Source organism: Pseudoliparis swirei, chromosome 11, assembly GCF_029220125.1.
Source record: "Pseudoliparis swirei isolate HS2019 ecotype Mariana Trench chromosome 11, NWPU_hadal_v1, whole genome shotgun sequence".
NCBI classification, from domain to species: Eukaryota; Metazoa; Chordata; class Actinopteri; order Perciformes; family Liparidae; genus Pseudoliparis; species Pseudoliparis swirei.
In genome coordinates, this window is record NC_079398.1 from 9,626,262 (window position 1) to 9,650,812 (window position 24,551).

At 44.7% G+C, this 24,551-nt stretch overlaps 1 protein-coding gene across 1 annotated transcript in view; it reads right to left on the minus strand.

Annotated features, from left to right (window-relative positions):
• Positions 1–22,090, minus strand: part of sobpa (sine oculis binding protein homolog (Drosophila) a) — a 36,393-nt gene extending 14,303 nt beyond the window's left edge. Inside the window, exons 1-5 of the mRNA XM_056426510.1 lie at positions 21,995–22,090; positions 11,952–12,072; positions 10,826–11,020; positions 8,120–8,271; positions 6,487–6,510 (exon numbers count right to left, since the gene is read on the minus strand). Coding sequence (XP_056282485.1) covers positions 6,487–6,510; positions 8,120–8,271; positions 10,826–11,020; positions 11,952–12,072; positions 21,995–22,090 — 588 coding nt within the window. The remainder of the gene's footprint in view (positions 1–6,486; positions 6,511–8,119; positions 8,272–10,825; positions 11,021–11,951; positions 12,073–21,994) is intronic.
• Positions 22,091–24,551: the final 2,461 nt, after the last annotated feature.

Below are 24,551 nucleotides of genomic sequence, written 5' to 3' on the forward strand. Positions count from 1 at the left end.
TCATGTTCTTTCGTTCGAGTTAATGAAGCATTTTATTATTTTTGCCAACGTGGTACTTTTTGTCAGGATTTTGAGCATTAAAACGAGAGGTTAGCGTCCCTCTTCGAGCGGTTAAAGTCGTGTATTGAGCTGGTGTATCGTCGCGCTGTTGCTTTAAGTCAGTTCGATATGCAGCTCTTGCAGCTGGTTGCCTTGGAGATGAATCTCACATCGCTATAAAACACAACACGCTATGGATGACTGCTAACATTTACTCATGCTATTTTTCGGTGTGACCCTTGCCACAAAAAAAGAGCAGAATTTGACAGTAACTTTTAGTGTTGTGGGTTTAATTTGCCTGTGCTGTAATATTAATAATCAGAACTCCTTCAAACATTCATATCATCCGTAAAGTGAGTCGGTCACTGTGAGCCGTGTAACCTCTGAGGCAGTCAAAGGTCTTGGTCAAAATGTTGTTACACAGAGGTTATCACAGAGGCTTTGTCTGGCACTTTGACACGTGTTTTTTTTATTGTGTTTCAATCAATGAGATGCACTTTTAAATCAAATAGGGTGATATAATTGGTTCATATTTTACAGCCACGGGGCAAGTGAGCCACCGTTATCAGAAATGGAGATTTTCGGCATTCCCCTGGTGCCCCTAATCTGACATTTCTCATTCGAGGCCCGAGCCACTGACAGGTGACCAACTGGCCCGGGAAGCCCCTCTTTCATATCATGCTCCCCTTAAATTGCCCGCTGCAACCTTTGATTTGTCACAGATGTTCACCCCCCCCCCCCCCCAGCTCTGCCCCTCTCTGGATGACACCAAAGGGCAATTCTGTTGTATATTCTACACTTTCTTTCCCCATCTCCAAAGACCGATTGAGTTTTGCCTCGTCTTCCATCTGCTCCCCTCTCCTCCAGGTATGGGTTTCCCATTCCAGGTGTGACATAAATCAAGTTCAGCGGTCTTATACGTTGGCTTTTTTTGGGGCTGGACTGGGAAGGATATGGTGTCGGCATCTGAACACCGCGTTCATTTACAATGTGTTTTTAGCTGTCACACACACACAAGAAAAAGGTTGGTCGAAAACTAAACCAGTTAGAGGTCATGGCTATTTAGAAGAACAGTGGATGGAGTAGGCTTCTCCATTACAGCTCACACACACACACACACACACACATATGCACCACGTCTCCTCAGACACATATCACGCGGACACACTGGGAGACAGAGTAGATACACGTGAACACACACGGGTCTGGGCAGGCATTTGAAGACATGCACACACGCACACACACACACACACAAAGATGCGCCATTGTGCTATTATTCTGTCTCCAGTTTGTGCTCTGACCCCCTGGCCCCGTGCCAGCTCATTTGCATATTGCACTAATGAGGTGTTGGCACTGTGAACGAGGCGCGAGGCGCACACAGACAGATGAAGGAGAAGGGATGAAGACAGATCGACAGACAGACAGACAGACAGACAGTTGTTTTGGGTTCTTTATAATGTTATATATTTTTTTCCTCATTGCTCATCCATCACGCTAGTGAACTGCAGCTGCCTCCCCCGGCCGAAGGTCCCTATGCGAACGCCGGAGCAGGACATCGGCCGCCCAGCTCCCCCTCTGCTCGACTCCGGCCGTCCTGAGGGACACGTCACACCAGCTGCTGCCACGCTGGCCTCCATCTGGGCACGGATACAAGTCCAGGTGTGTGTGTGTGTGTGTGTCTGTGTGCGTGCACGCCCTGTCACCTGCCAAGAGCGCCCCGTTTCCCAGAGATAGACGCTCGCAGACAGGCTTTCCCAAAAATCCAAAGACAAACACAGCCAAGCTCATCTCCAAATCCCAGAAAACGAAGGTGCAGCTCTGGCTCTGCAGGCGTGTGACGGACACACACACACACACACACACACAAAACACGCTCCGTGTTTTGAAACACAACGTTGGGTTCAGTTTGCGGTGTTTAGGCCCGATCTAATCAAAACCAGAGGTTTTCTAGGGTAGGGTGGTGGTACTTTATGGCATTCTACTCAGTAGAAGTGTATTTTCTCAAAGAACTGGGAAGTCGGATCAAGGAAAGCACACTTTTAAAAAGAATAATAAAGCCTATGGATCTTTGTCGAAGCGTTTGAGTACATTGCTGTGATTGTTTTCTCGAGGCCAATTTGCCTGCACGAAGCGCACGATTCAAAGGGGTGGAGCCAATACTGTTCGAAATACATCTTTAAATTGTCAAATGTCACAAGCCGACAAAGAGTATTTCCTCCCACGCGGTCGGCATTACGACACCACGAAATGTGCGCCGGCCAATTCCCCCTCTACCCCCAAAATAAGTGAATGTACGTGGCTCCACTTTTTTTTTAACAATCTCAACGCCGAGTTAGCCGGGGTTACTTAAAAAAAAAAAAAAAACTTTATTTCAGCTGAATAGCTGGCAGCTATGAGATAATCACCTTCCTCTCTGTGCCCCGGAGCTGTGTCAGGCAGGCCTCAAGGCTTCCAAGCCTGAGCTGCAATATGCAGACACATTTCATCACACACAAACAATACGTTCATTCACACACACACACACACACAGTCTCAGACTCCCTCTTTCCCTCTTATTCATTTTAAGTGTGTGCCCTCCTCGGCAACCACTTGGAGAGGCAAAGTAAATTGTGTGTGTGTGTGTGTGTGTGTGTGTGTGTGTGCGTGCGTGCGTGCGATTTGACATTTCTGGGCTGACATGAAGCGGCACTCTGCCCCCTCGCGCTTGGGGGGAGCTCCCGGGGAAAGACACTGATGGAGGTCTGAAGGTCCCCGGGGAGGGATTTCACGGTGTGAACAAAAAGTCGCTCTGCAGCAGAAACGACCTGCGAAACACAAGCTGCAGCCTCCTCGCTATACCTGCTTTAAATACTCTGTTTTTAAGAAAAGAAGTGGTTCATATGTTTGTTTGCGTGAAGGGTAAAGATGTATAAAGGTAATTGCACGCTTTGAAACGACACGAATTACGTAGATTATGTTGCGAAACCTTCGTCACTGTAACTCTGCCCCACAGTTAGAAATGTGAACTACGCCATGTTTATTATTTTATTTGCTGTTCATGCCGTGTTTTTGATTATTCATTTGTTTTAGTAAGTATAGCGTAATATTTTTTGTTTTTATTCCACAGATCTTTTTATTAAATTTTTCTATTTATAAATTGGGATTTCGCCGGGCGGTAAAAACTAAAAGTGTCTTAAACGTATTAAATGGAGAAATGTGCTTTAAAAAGGTTGCCTATAATTTTTTTTTTTTTAAGTGCTGTATGTTGAGAAACTCATGTTACAAGCTTCACAATTTAATGTTGTATGCAAATTGTTACGTTCCTTTACGTATTTTGCCTTTTTTCTTTCGTTCTGCATGACAAAATGTGATTAATAAATAATAAAAACTAAAAGAAATACACATGGCACATTATAGGCCACTGTTCAGAATTTGGAACGAGGCCTTCCTCTAGACATATTGGTCTAGAATTAATCTTTTCCCAGGGGAATTCAACCCTCCACCCCCAAAAAACTAAAACAAAACAAACCCCACTCCAGGACACAAACCAAACTGCAGAGAAAAGCAGATCGTTGACGCTCTTGCAACAGCAACAGCCCGTTTCATCACAATCGATGTCACAGCAGCAGACTCCTGCGTGCCGCAATTTCCTTCGACCCTAAATGACACCCGACGGGGAAGCAAAAGCCTCTCAACGAGACATTTACGCCACCGTAATTCATCACCGCTAATTGCCCCCCAAACTCAATCTTGGCACTGTGTCCAATGAGCGAGCATGTTTACCGGCGTTCGTGTCGGCTGCGAGATAGCGGAAGAGAAAACGGCGGCTGAGCTAACTCCGGCCTGCGGGCGGAAAGCAAAAGCTCCACCCTACGTTTACATTTTAACGCCTCTAATCCCAGAAGCCGCGCGACATCCACGGTGCCATCGGCGTCGACTTCAAACCTCTTTGTCGTTTGGCATTTGGCGTATATATGTGATATATATATATATATATATATATACATATATAGAGTTATGCAGGGATGTGAGAAAGCAGCAACCATAGACACCCTAGGAGGGGATTGGGTTTCATGGACGAGGCAGCTGAAGATATTTCATGCAACATAATGCCAAAGCCGTTGGCCCGCCCCCCTACAGCCCTCCACCACCTCCTCCCCCCCGTCCACTATCCAACACACACACACAGACACAAGATACCTCTTTTTCAGCCATGACGATATTTTGCAGTAGGGGGGGGGGGGGGGGAGAAAGCCTGCAGGCCGTGTTGTTGTGGCCAACCTTGTGGGTGTGCATGAAAAAAGAAACATGTGGGTATCGCTTACACAAATGGCCCGGCACGAAATGTGCGAGAACCAGACAAAATATAGAATCCGAGCCTCGGTGGCAGAGCAGGCCCTTCCTGTGTGTGTGTGTGTGTGTGTGTGTGTGTGTGTGTGTGTGAAGTCTGAATGGTCTGGAAGAAACATGGCTGACTGACTGGCTGAGAACAAGAGCGTGTGTGTGTGTGTGTGAAGGATATTTGTTTTTATAAAAGCGGCGCGTGAACGTCTCTCGGAATCGATGCCGTCGCGTGACCGTGTTTTGCACATTAATGTTCTGCCGGGCACTGAAGATGAATTCACTCGGCTCAACGTGAGGTCACCCCGTGGCTACGAGCCTCCGACCGCCATGGAGGCTCTCAGGAAGTGACGCGGTCGTCGCAGCTCAGAGACACACTGCTGTTTCTTCACAAAGCAGCCCGTTAATCGGTACGCATCATTAGGATGGAGCACTGTTTACTTCTGTGTGCTTTCACAGAAATATGATGGATGCAATTAACTCAAAATGGAGAGAGGCATTTTCCCTTCAATTTAAACATTTGTCATTTATATTTTTTTCTTTCTGGAAGACCATAGTAGAAAGATAGCAAGTCTTAGATATTAAGTAGAAGGTAATGTGCATTACAAGTATAGCTACTAAGGAGGGAGTTGACCTCAAATTAATGTTGAGATTGGTTTCTTTGCTGGAAAATGAAAAGTTTTTTAATTGAAGAGGGAATGCTTCTCTACAGTTTTTCTTTTCCAGTGCTAAACATAAGAGTTAACATCCCAGAGTTTTGGATATCATGGAGTCTAGCTGGGCCCACGCATCTTCTGCAGTTTAACGTGTCACAAGACAGGATGGACGAACCCCACGCCACAATAAAAGATGACTGTAATCGGTGGGACAAGAAACAGGAAGTAGTTCTGACTAAATTCCAGCTACTACTTCTAGCTAAATATTGCACAATTAGCTGCTACGTCTAGCTAAATACTGCACAGTTGCTCCAACTTAACAGCGTCATAACTTTACAGTTTAAAACTCACTTCAGAGGAAAATTCATTATTTTGTATTTTTTTATATAATTTGTCAAAATTAGAAAAAGAAAAAAAATATCCATGATTATACTTCAGTGGTGGAGTTTCTTTTTGGGGCAGAAATGGGCTTCCTCGTGAAGAAAGTCCTTAATTACAGGCTACTGATCATGATCTGTTTTGTTTACAATTATAATTCCAATCTTTGACATTCGATTCTCATGTTTCAACAGGAATTTTGGCAGGAACTATTGTTTGAACTGCACGTGTAACTTAATAAAATGAACATGATTTTTTTTTACATTCGTAGAGCACATAATCAAATATAATTGCATCAAGCACAGTTACTGTAATGAACAAAGTGTGATTAAAGCACTATGACTGATTGCTAAGTTTAAAAATACTATAATTAAACTGTATGAATGTGTGTAATGAAGGTATATGTCATTGGTTGACTGGCTGTGTATTGAGGACGGACAGGATCCAGACCTAACACGTAAACTTGACCTGAGTTTTAACTGTAGACTCTGGGATTCGTAGCATGGCGCTCGCTACACATTTAATATCAAATGGCATACAGTTTATCTACTTTTCTTTTTTTCTGACCCCCCCCCCCCTCCCACCGAAGCTCAGAGAACAAAATGAAAGCAGTTCAAACGCTGCGTTGATCGGATACGAAGCTCCGCAGCTCTCGCAACTGTCACAGACTCTTCTCCCTCGAGGATTCTACACGTCAGACTGTCCTCGCCGTCGCCTGACGAGACGGATGATTTGTCACCATTTCAACATTTAGAACAATGAAATAATAAAGAAAAGAAAACTACAAAGAAAAACTACAAACGTCTTCTAATGAACGTAAATGAGCTAACATGTCAAGGTAGAAAAATTAAAAACACATAGTATAAGCAACAGTACAGCAGACGTAAGACTCCGCTTGATTCTCATGCTTTAGGAAAAAAAGTGCCAGAAAAGAAAAGGACAACTGGATATCACTAACTGAAATGAACAGACAATACTCCCAGTGCACCCCTACGTGTTCCTGCTCCGGTGCAGTGCTTGAAAAGTGATTATGTTTAGATGGATAACTGACTTCAGGACAGACAAGCAGGAGAGTAAAACACGTCATACTCACAGCGTAATTCCTTATATATCCCAGCTTCGGTACAAGAGAGAAAGGAGATTGTTTAACTACAGTCATCGGGGTTGGGGGGGTTGGAGATGAAAACACAATGAAAACTTTGATATTTGCTGTTTTGCATCTGATGCACCGCAATGACCAAGACACTTTGTCGTTGACTGCCTTCAGGGTGTTTTTGGAGTAAAGTCCGGTGTTATGCATTTTATACTCCTTATAATTGAATTTTTGTTTTCGTTCAAATTACCTTTTGATGCCTGTGGTTAGATTTGAGCGCAATAGTTACAGATGGAGTCACTACTCACAGTCGTATTTAAGACTGTCAACATGAAACCTGATTAAACTCCGTCGGAAGCAGAATGTGGCGTGTGCTTATCAAGAGCTTACCAAATGATGTCACATTTTCTGGGGCCATATTGGAGGTTTCCTGCTCTTGCTCTAGTTACAGAACTCCTGAGTTTTGTTATATAGAAAGAACTCATTTGACATATTTTATACTCTCTTTACGGTCAAAAGAATGCCCGCTGCAAAGTACAATTACCATTTATTTTTGGTTTGCAAATATTGTTAGCATCTTAGCTAGGACGCAGGCAGTATCGCGTTAGCTAACCGCCAGTCTTGCGTTAGCGAACCACCAGAAGCCTATCGCATTAACTAACCGCCAGTCTTAGCTAGTACGCAAGCAGTATCGCATTAGCTAACCGCCAGTCTCGCATATCTTGTGTTCGCTAAAGTTTGCATCATAGATGGCAGTTGTGTGAAGTACGATTGATTGATTGCCCTGCGAAATATTTTCAAAAAGAGCTTCTTATTTTTTTTCATGTAATTAAAGCTACAGTTTGGTTTCATATCAATGCTAAAGAGTTTACTACCTAAGCTAACTATGAAAATAATGTCGCCTCATTGGGCCTTTCAGCCTGGTTTCGTGGGCATTTTTGCTGACATCAGTGGACTTTCTCAGAAGCCAGTGGGACAATTGTCTCCCCTCCACAAAGAGGTGACAGTAAATGAAGACGCTATGACTAGAAACAGGAAATAGCTCTGACACTAAAATGGCGACGTGAGGAGAAAGAGTTGGTTGGTAGAATGCTGATTATAAACCTCTCATGGTCAGTACAACCGTGAGTTAGCTTAGCCAAACTGTTTATTTTAGCCCCCTAACCTAACACTAATTTGCCAGAAGTTAAAGAAATAGTGAGGCGTTACGGGAATTTTTTTTTTTTTATCAATAAAAGGTCAAGCGACGCCCTGCAGAACCACAAATTGTTGGTTTTTTATCACAGTCTGTGCTGTGGCAAGTGAGATACATTTCTTTGATTTTGAGCTTTAGCTCCACTACTAGCCTTATGCTAAGCTACTGTAAGGTGGGTAGGTGTATTTCTCAAACTCTCAAACTATTCCTTTAAATGTTAGAACTTTTACAGCTGATGTACACTATGACATGAGCAACAATACATTTCCACACAAGTATAAATCACGATATATACACAATAATATCATGCTTGTCAGTGTGATATTCTCCCCCTGTGATTCACTGATAAAGATCACATGTACTTGTGAAACATACTGTAACTGTAAAGTCTGTACAGATACACTCAATGTCCAGCTGATGACAAGGAAGGGATTGTACCTTGTTTCTCTTGAAATACGCCCTGCGGCAGGCGGCGAAGCACTTCTCGCTGCAGAAGCTCTTCAGCTCACTTCCCATGCTCAGAGAATAGCGTTTGACGCCGACCTTCTGGCACCAGGCGCACAAGATCTGCACATTGGATGCATCTTCGTCTGGGAAAGAACAAAAACATAGATGGTCTGGCTGTTGCATACGCAAGCAACAACTAAATGCTTTAAACACAAGGTCCTAAAGGCATTAACTCCAACTGACTCGGGCCAGCTGCAGAGACGGGTAAATCTGCTCCAGATCGAAGCCACAAAATCACTGTAGGATCCGTAATGAAGGCCTGCCACGGGTAAATGCAGCAGAACCGGATGAGCCGGGGACATGGGCAGATGCCTATTTGTGGCTGTGCTCTGCGGGTGTATTAGACAACCTGAAGTGGATACAAGGATGTACTTTGATGGTGCTGGAGATGACGGATGTTCACAGAGTAGGCTGAGAGAGTGGGCGTGGCCTCTGTTACTGTGCAGCCTGTGTGAGTGTGTCTTACACACCTAGGCTGCAGAGGATGTCTCAATAATTATCATAGTTTCTGTTCTTTCATAAATATTAAATTACTGAGAAGTTGCACAACTCTGATCTGAACTGACCTCATCTGAAAGAAACCCCATCCATCTCTTCATCCATCTAGCACAGTTACATGTATTGAAGTGATTATTCATGATCGGAGCATTTTGAGGGCAGAAAGAAAAATACATAAGGAAAAAGAACCATAAAGACCAAACACAAAATGACAAAATAATATGTCCATCAGTGAAAAGACTGCACATAAAATGTGGTTTACGTGGATTAGTAAACGAGAAAAACGAGACATTAATAATTAGTTTTTTGAAGAAATCCTATTATAAAAGTAGTGTGTTTGAAAATAATAAATATGTAAGAAATAATGTGAAATAAAATTGTGAAATCAGAAAATAAATACAGGTGAAATCAAAATGACGAACAGGAGATGTGTGGCTGTTTATTTGTCTGTATGATTTAGATGCGGCTTCTGTGTGGTCAGTGTGGGCAACACATTTTAACACCGCCCCGGTGACAGTAAAATGCCTAAACTGTGACTGCCGGTGATGAGCTGCAGGCTTTTAGTGCCCTCGCTGTTGCAATAAGAGAGATCCTCTGAGATTCCCTCCAGTATCTCACAATTATCACATTATGACTGTGCGGGTGTGAGGCCGACGACACGCAGGCCCATTAGTCTTTCACCCCCGCTCACCTCCTTATCACACGCCGGCCAGGCTTTTCACCTCTTGTTGAGCTTAATGGATCTGCGGGGCCATCAGATTTTAAGTAAAGACTAACTCCCAATTAAGGGAATAACTCCCTGAGACCCTAAAGAAAGCGCAGTGAACCCAGCATCCGTATTTGATGTATTTCCTCTCCTCTGCTACGCGATCTCTCTCCTTTAGACTCTCTGCCTTTTTGTGTCCATCTGGATTGCTGCCCACAAAATAATGTCCCAAAAAAACAAGATTTGTTTACAGTTCTTGACTTACTGGGTGTGTGGACTCAGGGTGTGTGAATTGCTTGGAATAACGTCCGTGCGTAATGAACTGGATCCAAAGTGAAATCACAAAATCTTTCACAATAGCTCTAGTTTTTCTGGCATCTTGTAACAAGGCCGTCTCAAAACACTCACATCTGCATAAGGGAGCGGTGGGGGAGTGTGTGTGTGTGTGTGTGTGTGGGGAGGGGGGGGGCAAGGAGAAGCTGTGAGTAATTATACAGCCTCCATAGTAAATGCCACCATCATCCGCCATACCTGTACCTTAAAAGGTCCTTTGTCGTAGTTCGGGGGTCACATGAATAATTCAGGATATGTGTGTGTGTGTGTGTGTGTGTATGTGTGTGTGTGTGGGGGGGGAGTTGAAGGGGGTGTCGGCCGGGTGGCGGGTTGATGCTGGGTTTTAAGTGGGACCACACCATCTGTTTCCCCGCCCAGGCAGGGCCAGCGGGGACTCCTCTCGGGCGATGCCAAGGCGGCTTCGCTCCCTCCGCCGGGGCGTACCAACCTCCTGCGCCGCAGCAGACGCAAGGGATAATGAAGCCCTCTGTCTGGCCGAGGAACGCAGACATTTCCACAGAGAGTTGATGGGGTTTATATTGACACTCGGGCAGGTGGAGGAAAACAAGGTGTACAGCAGGTATAGCGAGCTCATTAGTTGCCGCTCCCTGCCTGGTTTGGAGGCTTTTTTCGGGGGCCGTTTCAAAGACGATGCATAAACATTCGTTTTTTTCCTGCTTCAAGTGCTGAAGAATCAGCAAGTAGGTTTGTCCTTTTTCGGCACGATGTAATCTGTCTGGAGAACAGCTGTGGACGGAATCACCGCCAGTTCTTCTAGTTTGGCGTGTGTGTGTGTGTGTGCTTTGGGCAAATACATCAACGATCTGCCACGGGCTGAAAATGACCTTGATCTCTCTGGAAAGTTAAATGTAGCCAAGCTCAAATCACACACATTTGTAAGCATGAAACAGTTGAAAATGTACGCATCGACTCTAGATGTGGACCGCTTCGGGTACTTTAGTCGATCTTGTTGGTGTTTTTGGTGGCAGTCATCACGTTTGAGTGTTTTCCTGAAAAACAATAACTTGTATGTGCCTAAACTACTTTTAATGAATCTCCTGTATGTGTCTTTCCAAAAAAATGGTGTCAGTGCTCCCTACCTGCAGGGGGCTTGATCATGGGGACTACGATGGGCAGGTTGCCATGCTCCTTGGTGCTGGGCATGGAGGTGGACGCTGTGGTGGAGGACTCTGTGACTCCGTTCCTGGAGGCTGGCAGGGACTGGGAGCTGTTGGCTCGATCCGGAGAGCCTTCGCTGCTCTCCGTTGACGTTGGGATTTTTGGCAACAAGTTTTCTAGACAGGGGAAATTGAGCGAAACAAAGCGTTACTGAACCACTGATGAGATGCTGTGGAAATCACTGCAAACCCTGCCGTCATGTAAGAGCCAAGCTTTCGACCATGCGGGAGGCACGTGTGATGAAGCATGTAGAAAGGTTTACGTTCAAAGCTCCGATATAGGGACGAAGTTTATTCTTTTAAATTGAGTCTCACCACTCTCATCAGCCCCGTTCTCGCTTCAGGAAGCAGCTGTTTAGAGCAAAAAGAATACCGAACGCGACCAAGTTCAAAGAAGATTGTCTATCAGCCTTATATTTGTTAGATGGACCAAACGTGACTCCAAAGGCAACCGTGTGCAAACAGGCTAACCATTGCAACTTTATAAAATTAAAGTATGTCAACATAGTGCTTGCAGCTTGTAGCTAAGATTCATGGGTTGCCTCCACATGGCTCTCAACATGGCGCCGGCTAACAGCTGGGTGCACGAACACAAATAGGCAAAAGTGCTGACAGAGCATGTATTGTTAATCTGTGGCGGGAGCGGGGATGGGTCAATCCGTGAAGATACCGCCATTTGGGACAGTGTTATCAGCAGAACCCACGACTCCACTATAATAGCAAACAGTTGTTTTTGCTCGGACGTTTCTTCCATTAAAATTATTCAGTTTTAGTTTTAACACTCGAAAACGTCAACCAATCTGCTCCGTAAGTGGCACTTTTGAGTTTTAAGGGCCATTCACACAATAACAAAGAGGGGTAATGGTCACGTTATAACGTACACCACGGTTCACCATCCATTCGTGTATTGCAGCACACAATCTCACCGTGGATAATGAAGCAGTTGAGTGTTAAATGCCAATAAGGTAAATGACTGCACATGCTTTTCAATCAAATAAATAATCATTTTAAACCCCAAATTGGTGTCCTGCATGGTACGGTTCCATACCTTTGAGGACAGAGATGTGCTGCGGCGTCTCCCCAATCTCCAGGTTGTCAGAGTCCCTCAGTTCCACCTTGTCGTAGCCGTACCAGCCCAGCAGCTCGTTCATGGTGCTCTCTGCAAAACTCTGCAACACAGACGGTGGGCGGGTGAGACACACTTCAACTTCAACACAATTTTAAGTTTGTAAATCTGCTACTTCTGACAAGAAATGATTGAGTAAACGCTTAGTATGAAATTAAAGGTGATTGTTTGTCTTCTGTGATATACTGTGTGAATGTTACCCGGGCAAACATCTTGACATTTAGAAAACAGGACGAGGATGAAGAGACTTGAGGTCACTTGTTATAAAAGCAACAGTCTGCAATTCACTGAGCTTCTCCTGTGAGACCAGCTCCTTCGATTGGCCCACAGATGAGATATTGCGATCTCATTTGAATTTCACAAAAACAAACAAAAAGGTAGGTTTCCTCTGCATAAGGTCAAACTAATTAGGGTTCAATATGTCCAAGCGCTGGACAGTCAAACCAATGGACTGGTGATTACATCATCCTGGCACACAATCCAGCAGAGACAGAACAAATCACTGCAGCGACAGCACAGATGAGGGTGTAACTTGCGTGTTTTTAATGCTCCCTCCTCTCTCTTCTCTGATTGGCTGAAAACGTTGTCTCTGCTGACAAAAATAGCACTGGGGTGAAGTGGACCACGGGGACCACTGATTCATGGGGGAAGCTCAGGAATCCAACAACAACATCCCAAGGACCCGACAGGTTTTTTGTGTCATGGCTGTCGTTCAGCTATACTATACTTTTGTTTTGTGTGAAAAGAGATGTTATAATTATTTAATGTTGTGCAGTACGAGTCAGTAAAGGCCGACCCACCGCATGTGAGGCTGATTAATAAAGGGATATTGCATGATTTGGGGAAATATATTAGCGAACATTAGTTTTTTCTGGCTGCAAGTTAGACGATGGATCCCACCCATCACGCTCGTATCCATACTCTAAATATGAACAGCCAGCAGGCGAAATGTAAAAATGTCCATTTCCCCTTGTTGCCAGACTTTATGCTAAGCTAAGCTAATGCTAAGGCTGGCTTTAGCTTGATATGGAGTGCACAGCATGGCATCGATGTGATCATCTGTGTCTCAGGTTGAGAAAGCCAATACATATTTTTCCCGAAACATTGAACAATTCCTGTAAGGGATTTTTTTTTTATGTACCTTAAATAGGTGCCCTACATGAGTGATAACAACTGTCTATCTCAGAGCTCTAATACATCTCTGTGAAACAAACAATAACGGCACAGTGAAAAACACTAATATAGAGTAAAACAGCACTGGGTGGTAAACGACACTTCCCAGTCCACTCTCCCAATATGCTTTGAGTAAGTCCCGGCGTACAGCAACAGCACGGTGAAGCAGGGTGCTAAGCAGATGGTTAGTGCAGCTATGCAAAAATAAACACACCTAATCAGGTGACACATTAGTATTTCCTCCACAAAAGCCTCCAGCAACACAGTCAATAACATACTCGGAACTAAAAAAACACATAACCCCGCTAATGCACACAGCCCATTATCATCATCTACCTCTCAGCTGGAATATTCCCAGAAGCGTCTATTCACTGAACCCGAAACTGCGGTAAATGGTTCAGCTAGTGTTTGACTCAAACATCGTGGATGGAAATGGGCTTCCTCGAAAGAAACGACAGCAGGGACGAACCCACCGTAATTACAAAATATTAGTCACGGGTCACTAAACAACTGGCTTAGACGGAACACTGGTCCTCAGCGCCGTAAACGACGCTTCCTACACATCGCTGCTGAATAGTATATTTGTCTTATGAGGACAAACATATCAAGCTCAATTTTCTTTTCCTCAATGAGCCTCAGGCACGTTTTTTATTTGCAACGACAGCTTCTAGAATCGCTTTACAAGGCGTGCAAGGGCAAACCCTGAGGCCCCGCCCAGTGCCTCGGGATGACCCGCCTTGTTTTGCCATTGGTGGTCAAGACTCAAGTGAGTTCATTATCATACCGCGAGTCACACTTTGTGCATGACACTCATCAGTCTACACCGGTTGTTCTCAAATGGGGGTACGTGAAGGCACTTCAGGGGGTACGTGAGATGTAAATTATATATATATATATATATCAAATTAAAATCCATTCAAAATAGTTAATTTAATAAATATTTAATCAAATATGAGTGTATGTTCATAAACTGAATTGTATATAATAAGACACTGACAGCACAGTGCTGTGTATTACACTTTTCTTTCAACCAAAAATGCTTTGTGCTGGTTCGGGGACACTTGGCTGAAAAACTATTTCAGCAGAGGCTACATCACTGAAAATAGGCTGAGAACCACTGGTCTACACTAACAGCTAAATGTCAACCGCAAACAACTCGAGTCGATGCGTCCGAGCCACACGCGGCACATCTGCTCAATTTAAGTTGACATCCGCAGGTGAGAGGAGAACATCTGCGTCTGTAGAGGAAAACAGGGCAAACAAAGCTGATTCAGATCGGGGGCCTAACTGGCCGGTACCCAAATAAACGCAAAAGATAATCGCTATCTCAGAGGGACGTCTGACTAGACAGGAAGGAAGTCGGAAGCCAAGACTCACGCTGCTGCTCACCTTTAAAGTTCACAGTGTGAACTTTAAAGGTGGGCACTGGACGACTGAGCGTGTTGGCAGAGCAAGTTTGCAAAAAAAAGCGACAGGATAAGTTGATATTCATGCCAAGAGAGAGAGAGAAAAAAAGATTTCTCTAGAGTGTGCACTCGTTGCTCGAGGCCGGGCTGAAGTATTGATTGGTGATTTGATGTGGGTGGGAAAAGTGACCGTGTCTGCAAACATAATTTAATTTGGGTAAATAAAGTGAAACAACGAGGTCTCAGTGGAGATGGCTTTGGTGTTGTTGTTTTTTAACCATAAAATACCTTATGCAACTTAACTAAAACAGAAAGAAAAGCCTCTGAGTCCTCAGTCGGTCCACTGACTCAATTACTTGATCCGAATTCAATTAACGGAGCGGCAAACACAAAGCGCATTTTAAATGTTGCTTACAGTGGGAATGCCTGCTGTTCTGCGCAGGATTACATTTTCCCCACTTGGTCGCAGGACTTGGGTTAAATGCCGGGGAGCGATTATTGATGAAGGATGACAGGAGTTATTGATCTGCCTGTTATGAAATACCCCCGTGTTGTGGTGGTCAGTGGGCAGAGGTGGTGAAAAAGTTGAAAGGCACGAGTCGATCGCAGGTGAAGCACGAGCTGCTGTTGGTGCGTGAACATCTGGAACTACGCATCTAACAACTGTGAGCCTTTGCAGCGATTATTTTAAGTCTAATCAAAAAACACTTCCAATTTTCTTGGGTGTTTTTTGTGTCAAAGAGATTTTAAAAAGATGCTTGTTAGCGCGGCTTGAAAGACGTCTGCTAATGGGGACCGCTCACGTTTGCTCATGTGACAGCGCTGCCTTGAACAATGCTGAGTGACAGCGATGCTCACTGAAACTGTATGATATCCAATCCTTCATAAGCTTTCTAATACGCTCACTCTCCTCAAGAAACTGACCCAAAATGTCACAGTGCTTTGACATAATGCACAGTGCAAACACATGGCAAGCACAACTGCGAGAGGAAAAAAACTCCAGAGGAATTTTTATTTTTATTTTTTAATAAATGAGTTGGAGCACAACAAAGACCAAGTGGACCGCGGAGCAAATGGGATGGAACTGTAAAAGAACCACCTCACGGGAGACAAAAAACAAAACAAAACACAGCATCTCTCTGTGTCTCCCTTTCCTTCCTACCAAACTGTCCTCTGTGTCACCTTACTACTTTGAGAAAGTGGGAGTGATATTAAGAGTGGAATCTAATCCCAGCTGGCGGCTCATCAAAGCAGGCGGCACCGGCTCTGGCTCTGGGTGAGCTGGGGAGGAAGAGGCATTGGAAGCACATGGGTCAGCTACAGATGTCTATATGTTACACCAGATGTATAGCCCTTTTATCAGCTTTCGTTCTTCCCAAAGTCTTCTAGGAGCCTCGGAACAGAACAAGACTGCAAGTTTGGTTTCTGTTTTCAGCCTGCCAGGCATTCGAAAAGATTTTTATGTTTCAAGTTTGTAAAGTTTAATTTTCTGAAACCCATGGCCCTGAGATGGGGACTTCATTTGGTCTGTCCATCTGGCCTAATTATATCTTTGACCTTTTGTTAACTGCCAACATCAAGTTAAAATTTCCCCTTGATCAAAGTTGTGGTCCATGCCAGGGTTACGGTATTTTAAAAACCACAATGCAGGGGCTACAAAAAAAATGATGGTCAATGAAGAATTTATATATTTCTCAATCATCAATAAAGGTTTTACTTTGGAACCAGCGTCAGATCAATATGTTCGCTTGTACACAATAAATACACAAATCTAGTAGACAGATTATCACTATTACTTGGCTCATTCATGCTGCCAAGAGGACAATGTTGACTGTGTAATGCTTTCTCCAGACTGAAACGATTTATGTGTTTTGTTCTGTTTTGTAGCTGTAACAGCCGTTAGCTATTAGCTCCGTTAGCTGTATCAGCTGTTAGCTATTAGCTCTGTTAGCTGTATACAGAGCTGCCAACTTTTCAAAAAACCTTGGAGTGAGATTTTGTCGGGGATGACCACAATTTTGCCGCGCACGCAGCCACACACGTTGGTGGCGCAAATATCAGGAAATTTGAATTAATGTGGCGTTGTACCCATGTTGTCCCCATGTTGTACCCATGTTGTCCCCATGTTGTACCCATGTTGTACCCATGTTGTACCCTGCATTCTGGCCTGGCAAAGGTCTTTTACGAGGCATCTTTGCTACCTTAAATAATTAAAATGTTTTTTAATAACTCTACTCTCATTTACAAAAACATGCCTAATTCTATTGCACAAATGTCCTGTCTTTATGTTAAATTCTTTATAATACATCTTACTTATTCAAAGTGCTGTTTGGAACATTTTTTGAGATGGTCCTTTTCCTAGGCCTGCAAATAAAGTGATAAATGCTATGTGGGCAGACTTAACAAGCAATGCTCTGATGTGTTGAGCATGCAGGATACCAAGAGGTTAACAAGGTGCTCTCCTGCTGCTTGTTATGACAGCTGAGTTTACATCACCACACAAAATCACACGCACAAACACACAGAATTATTTCAAGATTTAAAGTTTAAGAGAGTGAGAACTTAATTGAACCACATGTCATTAACAGGGCTCTTACGTTTTGAAGACAGGCAAGAGTGACATATCTATCCAGGATGCTTTATTTTCATTGGTTGCTGGATTAAATCTTACCCAGATACAACAGATACGTTTTTTTCTGATTGGCTATTGTGTAGCCCATTTCTTTTTTTTGATTGGCTGATAAGTGGCTCCTCACAGCAGAACTCCAGGGGAGCGCTTGATTCCTCCACGGTGAGGGCAGCGGCTCATGTTTGCGCTGCGCACATTAAAACATTAAATAGCCGAGAGTTTTTCAGCGTGAGAAATACGATGTGTGGCGGGAGTGCGTGACGTAAGACCGAAATGCGTGACTGTCACGCTCAATGCGTGACACTTGAGAGCCCTGCACTAACACACCGTAGTCTCTGCTCGTTGTGTCTGTTTGAACATCTTCTTCTGTTGCTAACTTCGGGACTCTTTGGGGTAAATAGGATGTCTATGCAGCGAATAGGTTTATAGATGCGCTCCTTAGCGCCATCTATCGTCGCGGAGTTTGAAAAGAATCCAACGCGCCTCGGCCCAAAATCAGAATTTCTTTTGCCGTGAGAAATTGGTTGTGTGGCGTGAGAGTGTGTGAAAACATGCAAAAGCGCGTGTCACACGGCGAAACCGTGAGAGTTGGTAGCTCTGGTATCAACTGTTAGCTTTTAGATCTGTTAGCTTTATTAGCCGTTAGCTATTAGCTCTTTCAGCTTTATCAGTTGTTAGCTATTAGCTCCATTAGCTGTATCAGCTGTTAGCTCCGTTAGCTGTATCAATTGTTAACTATTAGATCTGTTAGCTGTATCAGCCGTTAGCTATTAGCTCTTTTAGCTGTACAAACAGCTAACTAGCTCTCCTCCTGCCAACATGAGAAGACGGGCTCTGTTATAGCCGACCATTATAGCCAGCCCTCATGCATTCATTTGCTCAGGGCTTCGTGGAAATTCGAAAAAAATCAAACAAAGCCCGCTAAAATTGTCGTGGTTAGCCTTTTCTCTAATTGCCAGCCCTGCCAAAATGAGAAGTAGCCTACGCTGTTTTTTTTGCCGGTAAATAAAAAAAAGTGTGAATCACCACAACCATGAAAGTAAGAGGCTGACGGGTCCAACAGGATGCAAGATTTGACATGGAAAACAGACACAAAGATGCACACGCACTCGCGACTAAATACATAATCTGAGACAACAATAATGGCAGGAAAGACAGAATGCTTGATAATCAATGCAGAAGACATTGCAAACAGTCAATAAATGGCCTATATGGCATTATTAAATGAGACCATTTCTTAACTCGTTGACACAATATCAGATTCAAAGCTGGTTCAACGTGTGGAAAGGTGTTTTTTAAATATTTCAACCACCCCATATGTCATTATTGGATTGCAATAGCTTGGTGCACCTTAGACGCTGGCATCTCAGCATGCACACAGTACATGATGTTTTATGATCATTGTGTACAATTTAGGCTATTTGAGCTTTGAAATGCCATGTACTGTGCGGCGGAAAACGATAAAAGTACATTTAAACCCTCCACAGTCATCCCCCTTTTTTCCCTCCAGTAAGACCCAGTCGTGGCCAGTCGGGCTTGTGATAATGATGATGGCGGGAATTGGATAGCCTGTGGGTATAAACCAGAGCAGGTCACTGTACACCGTGATAAAATTCCCGAATCCACGCGCCAAGTTTCCTTTTGCCTCCTCCTTCTTCTCCTCCTCCACTTCTCCACTTTTCCACTCCCCTGCTCCCTCTCTCCTCCTCTGCCTCTCCCTCTCCTCTGCTTTCATTTCCCTCTACTTTCCTTGATATCCGATCCAGCGGAGAAACACTCAGGTTACAGTTTTTACAGCTTAGGCAGCCCAGCGCTGTATACATTCCTTTCTCCACTGTTCCTTACCCCACTCTCTCCAGCCTCTCATATCCCCTCCTATGCCCACTCCTCCTTGCCCTTGATTACTCACCGGGGCTTATTTTACCGTGGCACACATTAAGCAGCCAGATGAAGAAAACACTGTCAGACTGTTTGGTTTTTTGCAGGGTATGATCTCCTCACAAGGACACATTGTGTGTTGTTGTTTTTTTAGGGAGGCCTGTAATATTGAAGATGAGAGAGGAGAACAAACTGGGCCATTTTGTTCTGAATCTGAATCGGAGAAGTTTTCTACAGAAAATCAATGCTTTCCTGTTCCAGGGCTATGGCCGTATCCAGGTCTACTGTTAGAACACAACCAACCAGCCATGTTGCACCATATCAGATATGTATGTCTAACATTTGTGTTTTGGTTTTTTTATTCTTGTGTGTTGCTGCTACTGACTCGACAAATTTCCCCTTGGGGATTAATAAAGTATATATCTATCTATCTATCTATCATTCAACTTAATGATAACAGTGAAGAAAGACACTGCAGGTACAGTTCCCTCACCTTCTATCCGTGTGGATCAGTGTCTTCCTAAATTAAATCTGGAGACAGTGTGTGTGTGAGAATGTGTGTGTGTGTTGCGTGCGTGCAATAGGAGACAAAATTCAAGGTTGCGTAATGAGCTACAATCGAACTTGTTTATCCTTTGAAAGTGTTTTGACACCTTAACCACATCCACTGCTCCGCTCAGCAAAGCTTCCCCTGGTATCGATGGGAGATACTGGAGTTGCCATGGGAGAGTGGTGTTTTCTCCCTGTGCGCACCAGCAACACATGAGTCGTATTCCTGCTGTAAAAAACATATTTGCTCAATCTGGTACGTCTTCATATTGAAAACTCAAGATCAACGATGTTGACAGAACACCTGCAAATAAAACGACAAAACGAATCTGCTTCGATCGAACGAGAGGTTAAAGTCACACGTTTTCTCCCACGCAAAAGACATATTGTTCTGTAAGATGTGTCGATTCACTGAATATATGATGACCCCCCCCCCCCTTCCCCATTGCATCCATCCATCACCTTCTAAATAATAGCTGAAACCCACCATACCTTCAGAATAGAACGTCGTGTCTGACCGATGACTGACATCCTGTAATTACTCGGCCAATTTGATGAATTACACGAGGGGACATTAAATTATTTTGCCCCTGTAATGACACAAATGACCAAATAAAACCTGGACGGGCCACACTTCAGTGTGCCTAAATGGCGCTCGTAAAGATTTCATCCATTCTAAATGCTCCACTGAGACTACCTCAAGTGCTCCCATGATAGGAAATAAGGAAATGTCTCAATGGAGAGCGCCTGCCTGACTGACAGCCCCCCCCCCCCCCACACACACATACACACACACCCTCCCCCCCCCCCCCCCACACACACACACATCCATTTACCTTTCTCACAACAGGAGGAAGGGTTAGCTGCATTCATTATTAGGACCATTACTCCTATTTTTAATTAATTTTATCAAGAAAGAAAAATTATACTGCAGCCAAACTGTTTAATTCTGCCAATGGAATAAAAAACCGTGATGCATTTTTTATAAATGAGCAAGGACAACTCTTAATAGTACAAGGAAGGACAACACATCACAGACAGTATTCCAATAGACTCTCACATATCTCCTTCTTGCCCTCTGATAATCACAAACAAAGCATCTAGACTGCCATTCACAGAACATCATTGTATGATTATTTCCTTTTTTTACAGCAACACAGAAGAAGCGGTGACACGTGAACGCACCAAAACCACTCTTTATTTAATTGTGTTGCCATCACCCTGGTTACTCCTCTGACAGCTTAAAATACTACTAATAATAATCATTTCTACAATCGTCCCCGATGAGATCACCTGCATACCCGCGCATAGCAGCACAGCCCCGGTGCTCATATGTGTCTCCAGCCAAATGTGTATACAAACAATGAAGAGATGGAGACAAAGCGGACACACAGCCTGCCTCTCGCTCTCTCTCTCTCTCTCTCTCTCTCACACACACACACACACACACACACACACTCACAGATGTCAGGGACACTTTCTTTCTCCTCAAGGAGCCGCGCGGACTACACGGGGCTCAAATAGCATAACGCGCATCGAGCAACATGCAACAAGAAGAAGAAAGGAATAGAAGCAACGTGTGGGGTGAACACGGGGGGGGGGGGGGCGCTGCAGGCCGACCACGGGAGACAATGTGCTCCTTGTCGAGTGCATAACGCTCACAGAGGCACATCTGGATCGCACGCCTCTGGGCAGCCGGGCAGCATATACACACACACACACACACACACACGCAGCTCGACTCAAGGCAAACCCACGCAGTCGGACCCACACAAAAAAGCATCGTGGACACACACACACACCTCCATCGATTCGCACGAATTATGCACATCGGCTGCCCTCCGTTGCGCCGTACAGTTCCGCCGTGTTAACAGTGAGAGTAGAGAGACGCACTGCTGACGCCTTCACTGGCGCACTGGATTTTCCGTTTACTCCGGGCATGCCATGAAAAGACAAACAAGGCGACGTGATGACACGAGGCGACAGGGAGCGCGCGCGCTGTCGCCGAGTCCAAACTTACTCCAGCAGAGAGTGAACGGGTGCCGCATCCATTGTGCGAGGCGGCGGCACGCTGGCACGGTGCGCTGCCCGGGCTGCCGCTCAGCGTGGACACTCGTGCTTGGATTCAAATAATTCAAATAAAATAAATAAAAACATAAATCAAAGTTTGCAGCTATCATGCAGCCGAATACACTTGAGTGTATTGGCTATTTCCACTGAAGGCGCCCGGTGTGGTGCCTCCACGGACATGCACTCTGCCTCCACGCGTAACCACATGCAAGTGGGCAACAGACCCCTTGTTTGGTTTTTATCTTTCTTTCTTTTTTTACCTTCATCTCTTCATTTGTTTCCCTTTTCACCGGGTGAGCTGGTTTTCGGCTTCTTTTATTTTCCGGAGGTCTGCCCTCTTTTTCCATCTCTGCCATGTTTTCTCTGAGATACTTCTGTCAATATTTGCGGTGAGGAGGGGTGAGAGCGAGAGAGCGAGAGAGAGAGAGAGAGAGCGAGAGAGAGCGCGTGAAACGGCGGCGGCTGTTTACAGTCGCCAGACGGCGGATGTCTTGCAGCTTTTCAGCGGCCCGTGTGTCGCTCGTGATGCCGCCGAGGGCTTGCGGTGCCCGGCTAAGTAAGCCATCTTCTGCCCGTATCCTCCGCGGTCCGTGCACCAGTGGCGAGCCGCCTCCGTGAGTCAAAGGAGAGGTTGAGTGAGTGTGTGAGGAGAGGGGGAGGGGGGTGATGGTGGGTGGGGGGGGCAAAACGAGACAGGGGGAGGGGCGTGCGCTGAAACATTATATGACGCGGTGATGATCAGAGGTGGGCTATTTCTTCTCCCTTTCCCCGTGGAGCGCAATCAGCGCGGTCACGTCTACTTAACGCTGCGCTTGCGCACGCGGTGACAGGCTGCAAGCAGCAAACAGGTGCCCATACACGTGCACGCGCTCGCCCGGTCCCACGTTGTTCCTGAAGGGGAGTCTTACAACCTACACGGTGTTTTGGTCAGTATGCAATTATGGTCTTTTTATTGAGTTACAGACTCCACTGCTCTGGCCACTGAACACCACACACTGCAGTCGAGCCCGGAAGTTCCAGTGCGTATAGGTCAATGATCCTAAGAGGCCTCCTTAGCCAGAACAGCTGTGCAGATACTGCCTTGCTCAGAGACACCTCCATCAGTCGGAAGGATGTTGCAGGGATTTTAAAAACCAAGACTTGGTTTGGTTCATTTACTGTCATTGTGCAAAACAGAGTTGCAGGAATATATGCAGTTGTACACACAGTCACATTTTGATCCACAAAAGAACAATAAAAGTATTATTTATTAAATATTGGAGGATGAGGAATCTGCCAGCCTGGAGAAAGAAGCTGCTCTGTGGTCTGGTGGCACGTCTGTTGGCGTCTTTCGGGTTCTTTGCAGGCACCTCTTGTCACCGATGGGTACCGATGATGTTGGTCCTGTCCTGGGCCGTGTACATCCCAAATGCTCTAACTAGCTCCATCATGCTTGATGGATCACGGAGGTCTGGATCGTGGAATATGCATATTACCAACTATGCCATGGCCCTGTTGATGCCCCACCCACTCCTCCTCTCTACCTCCATCTGCCTGATGGATCATGGAGGTCTGGATCGTGGTCCATGCCTATACTGCCAACTATTCATACACTCTGTCATACTCATTGAATGTGTTGTAACTCTGTAATGATTCCTTCTGGTCACATGACATCTATTGCACCTGTCCATCCTGGAGAGCGATCCTCCTCTGTTGCTCTCCTGAAGGTGTCTTCCCTTTTTTCCCTGTGATAGGGTTGTTTGGGAGTTTTTCCTAATCCGGTGGGAGGTTCTGGGTCAGGGATGTCTATATGTGCAGATTGTAAAGCCTTCTGAGGCAAATTTGTAATTTGTCAGAATGGGCTGTACAGAATGAACTGAATTTAATTTAATTGAATATGCCAATTTGTAATGTTTCCCTTCATGATGCTTTATACATTGCCCCTTTGTAAAAGTGAAAAAATATATTTCCCGCTTGCATTTCCTAAAGGAATATCGACGTTTCGGGGACCATGTCAACGAGAGACATAACAACAAAAATTCCAGAGCGTCCGGAGCAGGTGCGTGATGTTGGCAGTCTTCTCAAACTGAGAAAAAGCAATCTGAATAGAAGTGCAACCTAAAACAAACCCTTCATCCAGGTCCAACACTCTCAAGGCCAAAGGAAAAGTGTGATGTTTAAATGGAGTTGGCCTTCAGTGTTGCTTCTTCACCGCCAGGTTGTTCCTATAAAAAAGTGCACGTTGCAAATAAGCCTCTGTTATCATTTTGATGATCTGCTTTCGTATACAAAACGTGTCCTCGTTAAATATATTTTGCAGTAATACCTGAGTTCAGCTATTGGAGATGAGGAAGACTGATCAATTCTAACCGTGGGTCTACCGCCTCAGGTGATATGGAGTTGTAACGTGGCAGTCCATCTGTCCCCCCGCCCCCGCACTTATTCCAGTCCATAATAGTGTATCATGGTCTTTATTTATCACAGCCTGCACATGTCTCACATGGAAAACAAGCGGCAACATCACAAAATGACATGACTTCCATTGAGGTGAACTGTTTCAATGGCATCGTGGCATCCTTGCACATGTAATGGAAGAGGAGCGCTGTTCACAAAATGCTGCCCTTCATCATGCCATGGCCAGTAAAAAAGAAACGTCCAATGCACATCAACGGTGTATGTCCTGATGTGCATGTTTGGAATACATCTTTGGATGTATCTTGTTGTACGGCTCTTAACGTGCTTTTCGACATGCTTTGACAATGCTGTGACAGATCTCAGCAGGATGTGTTACAGTGGGTTTCCATGCCACTCAGTTACTGTAAACAAAAAGAAAAACAG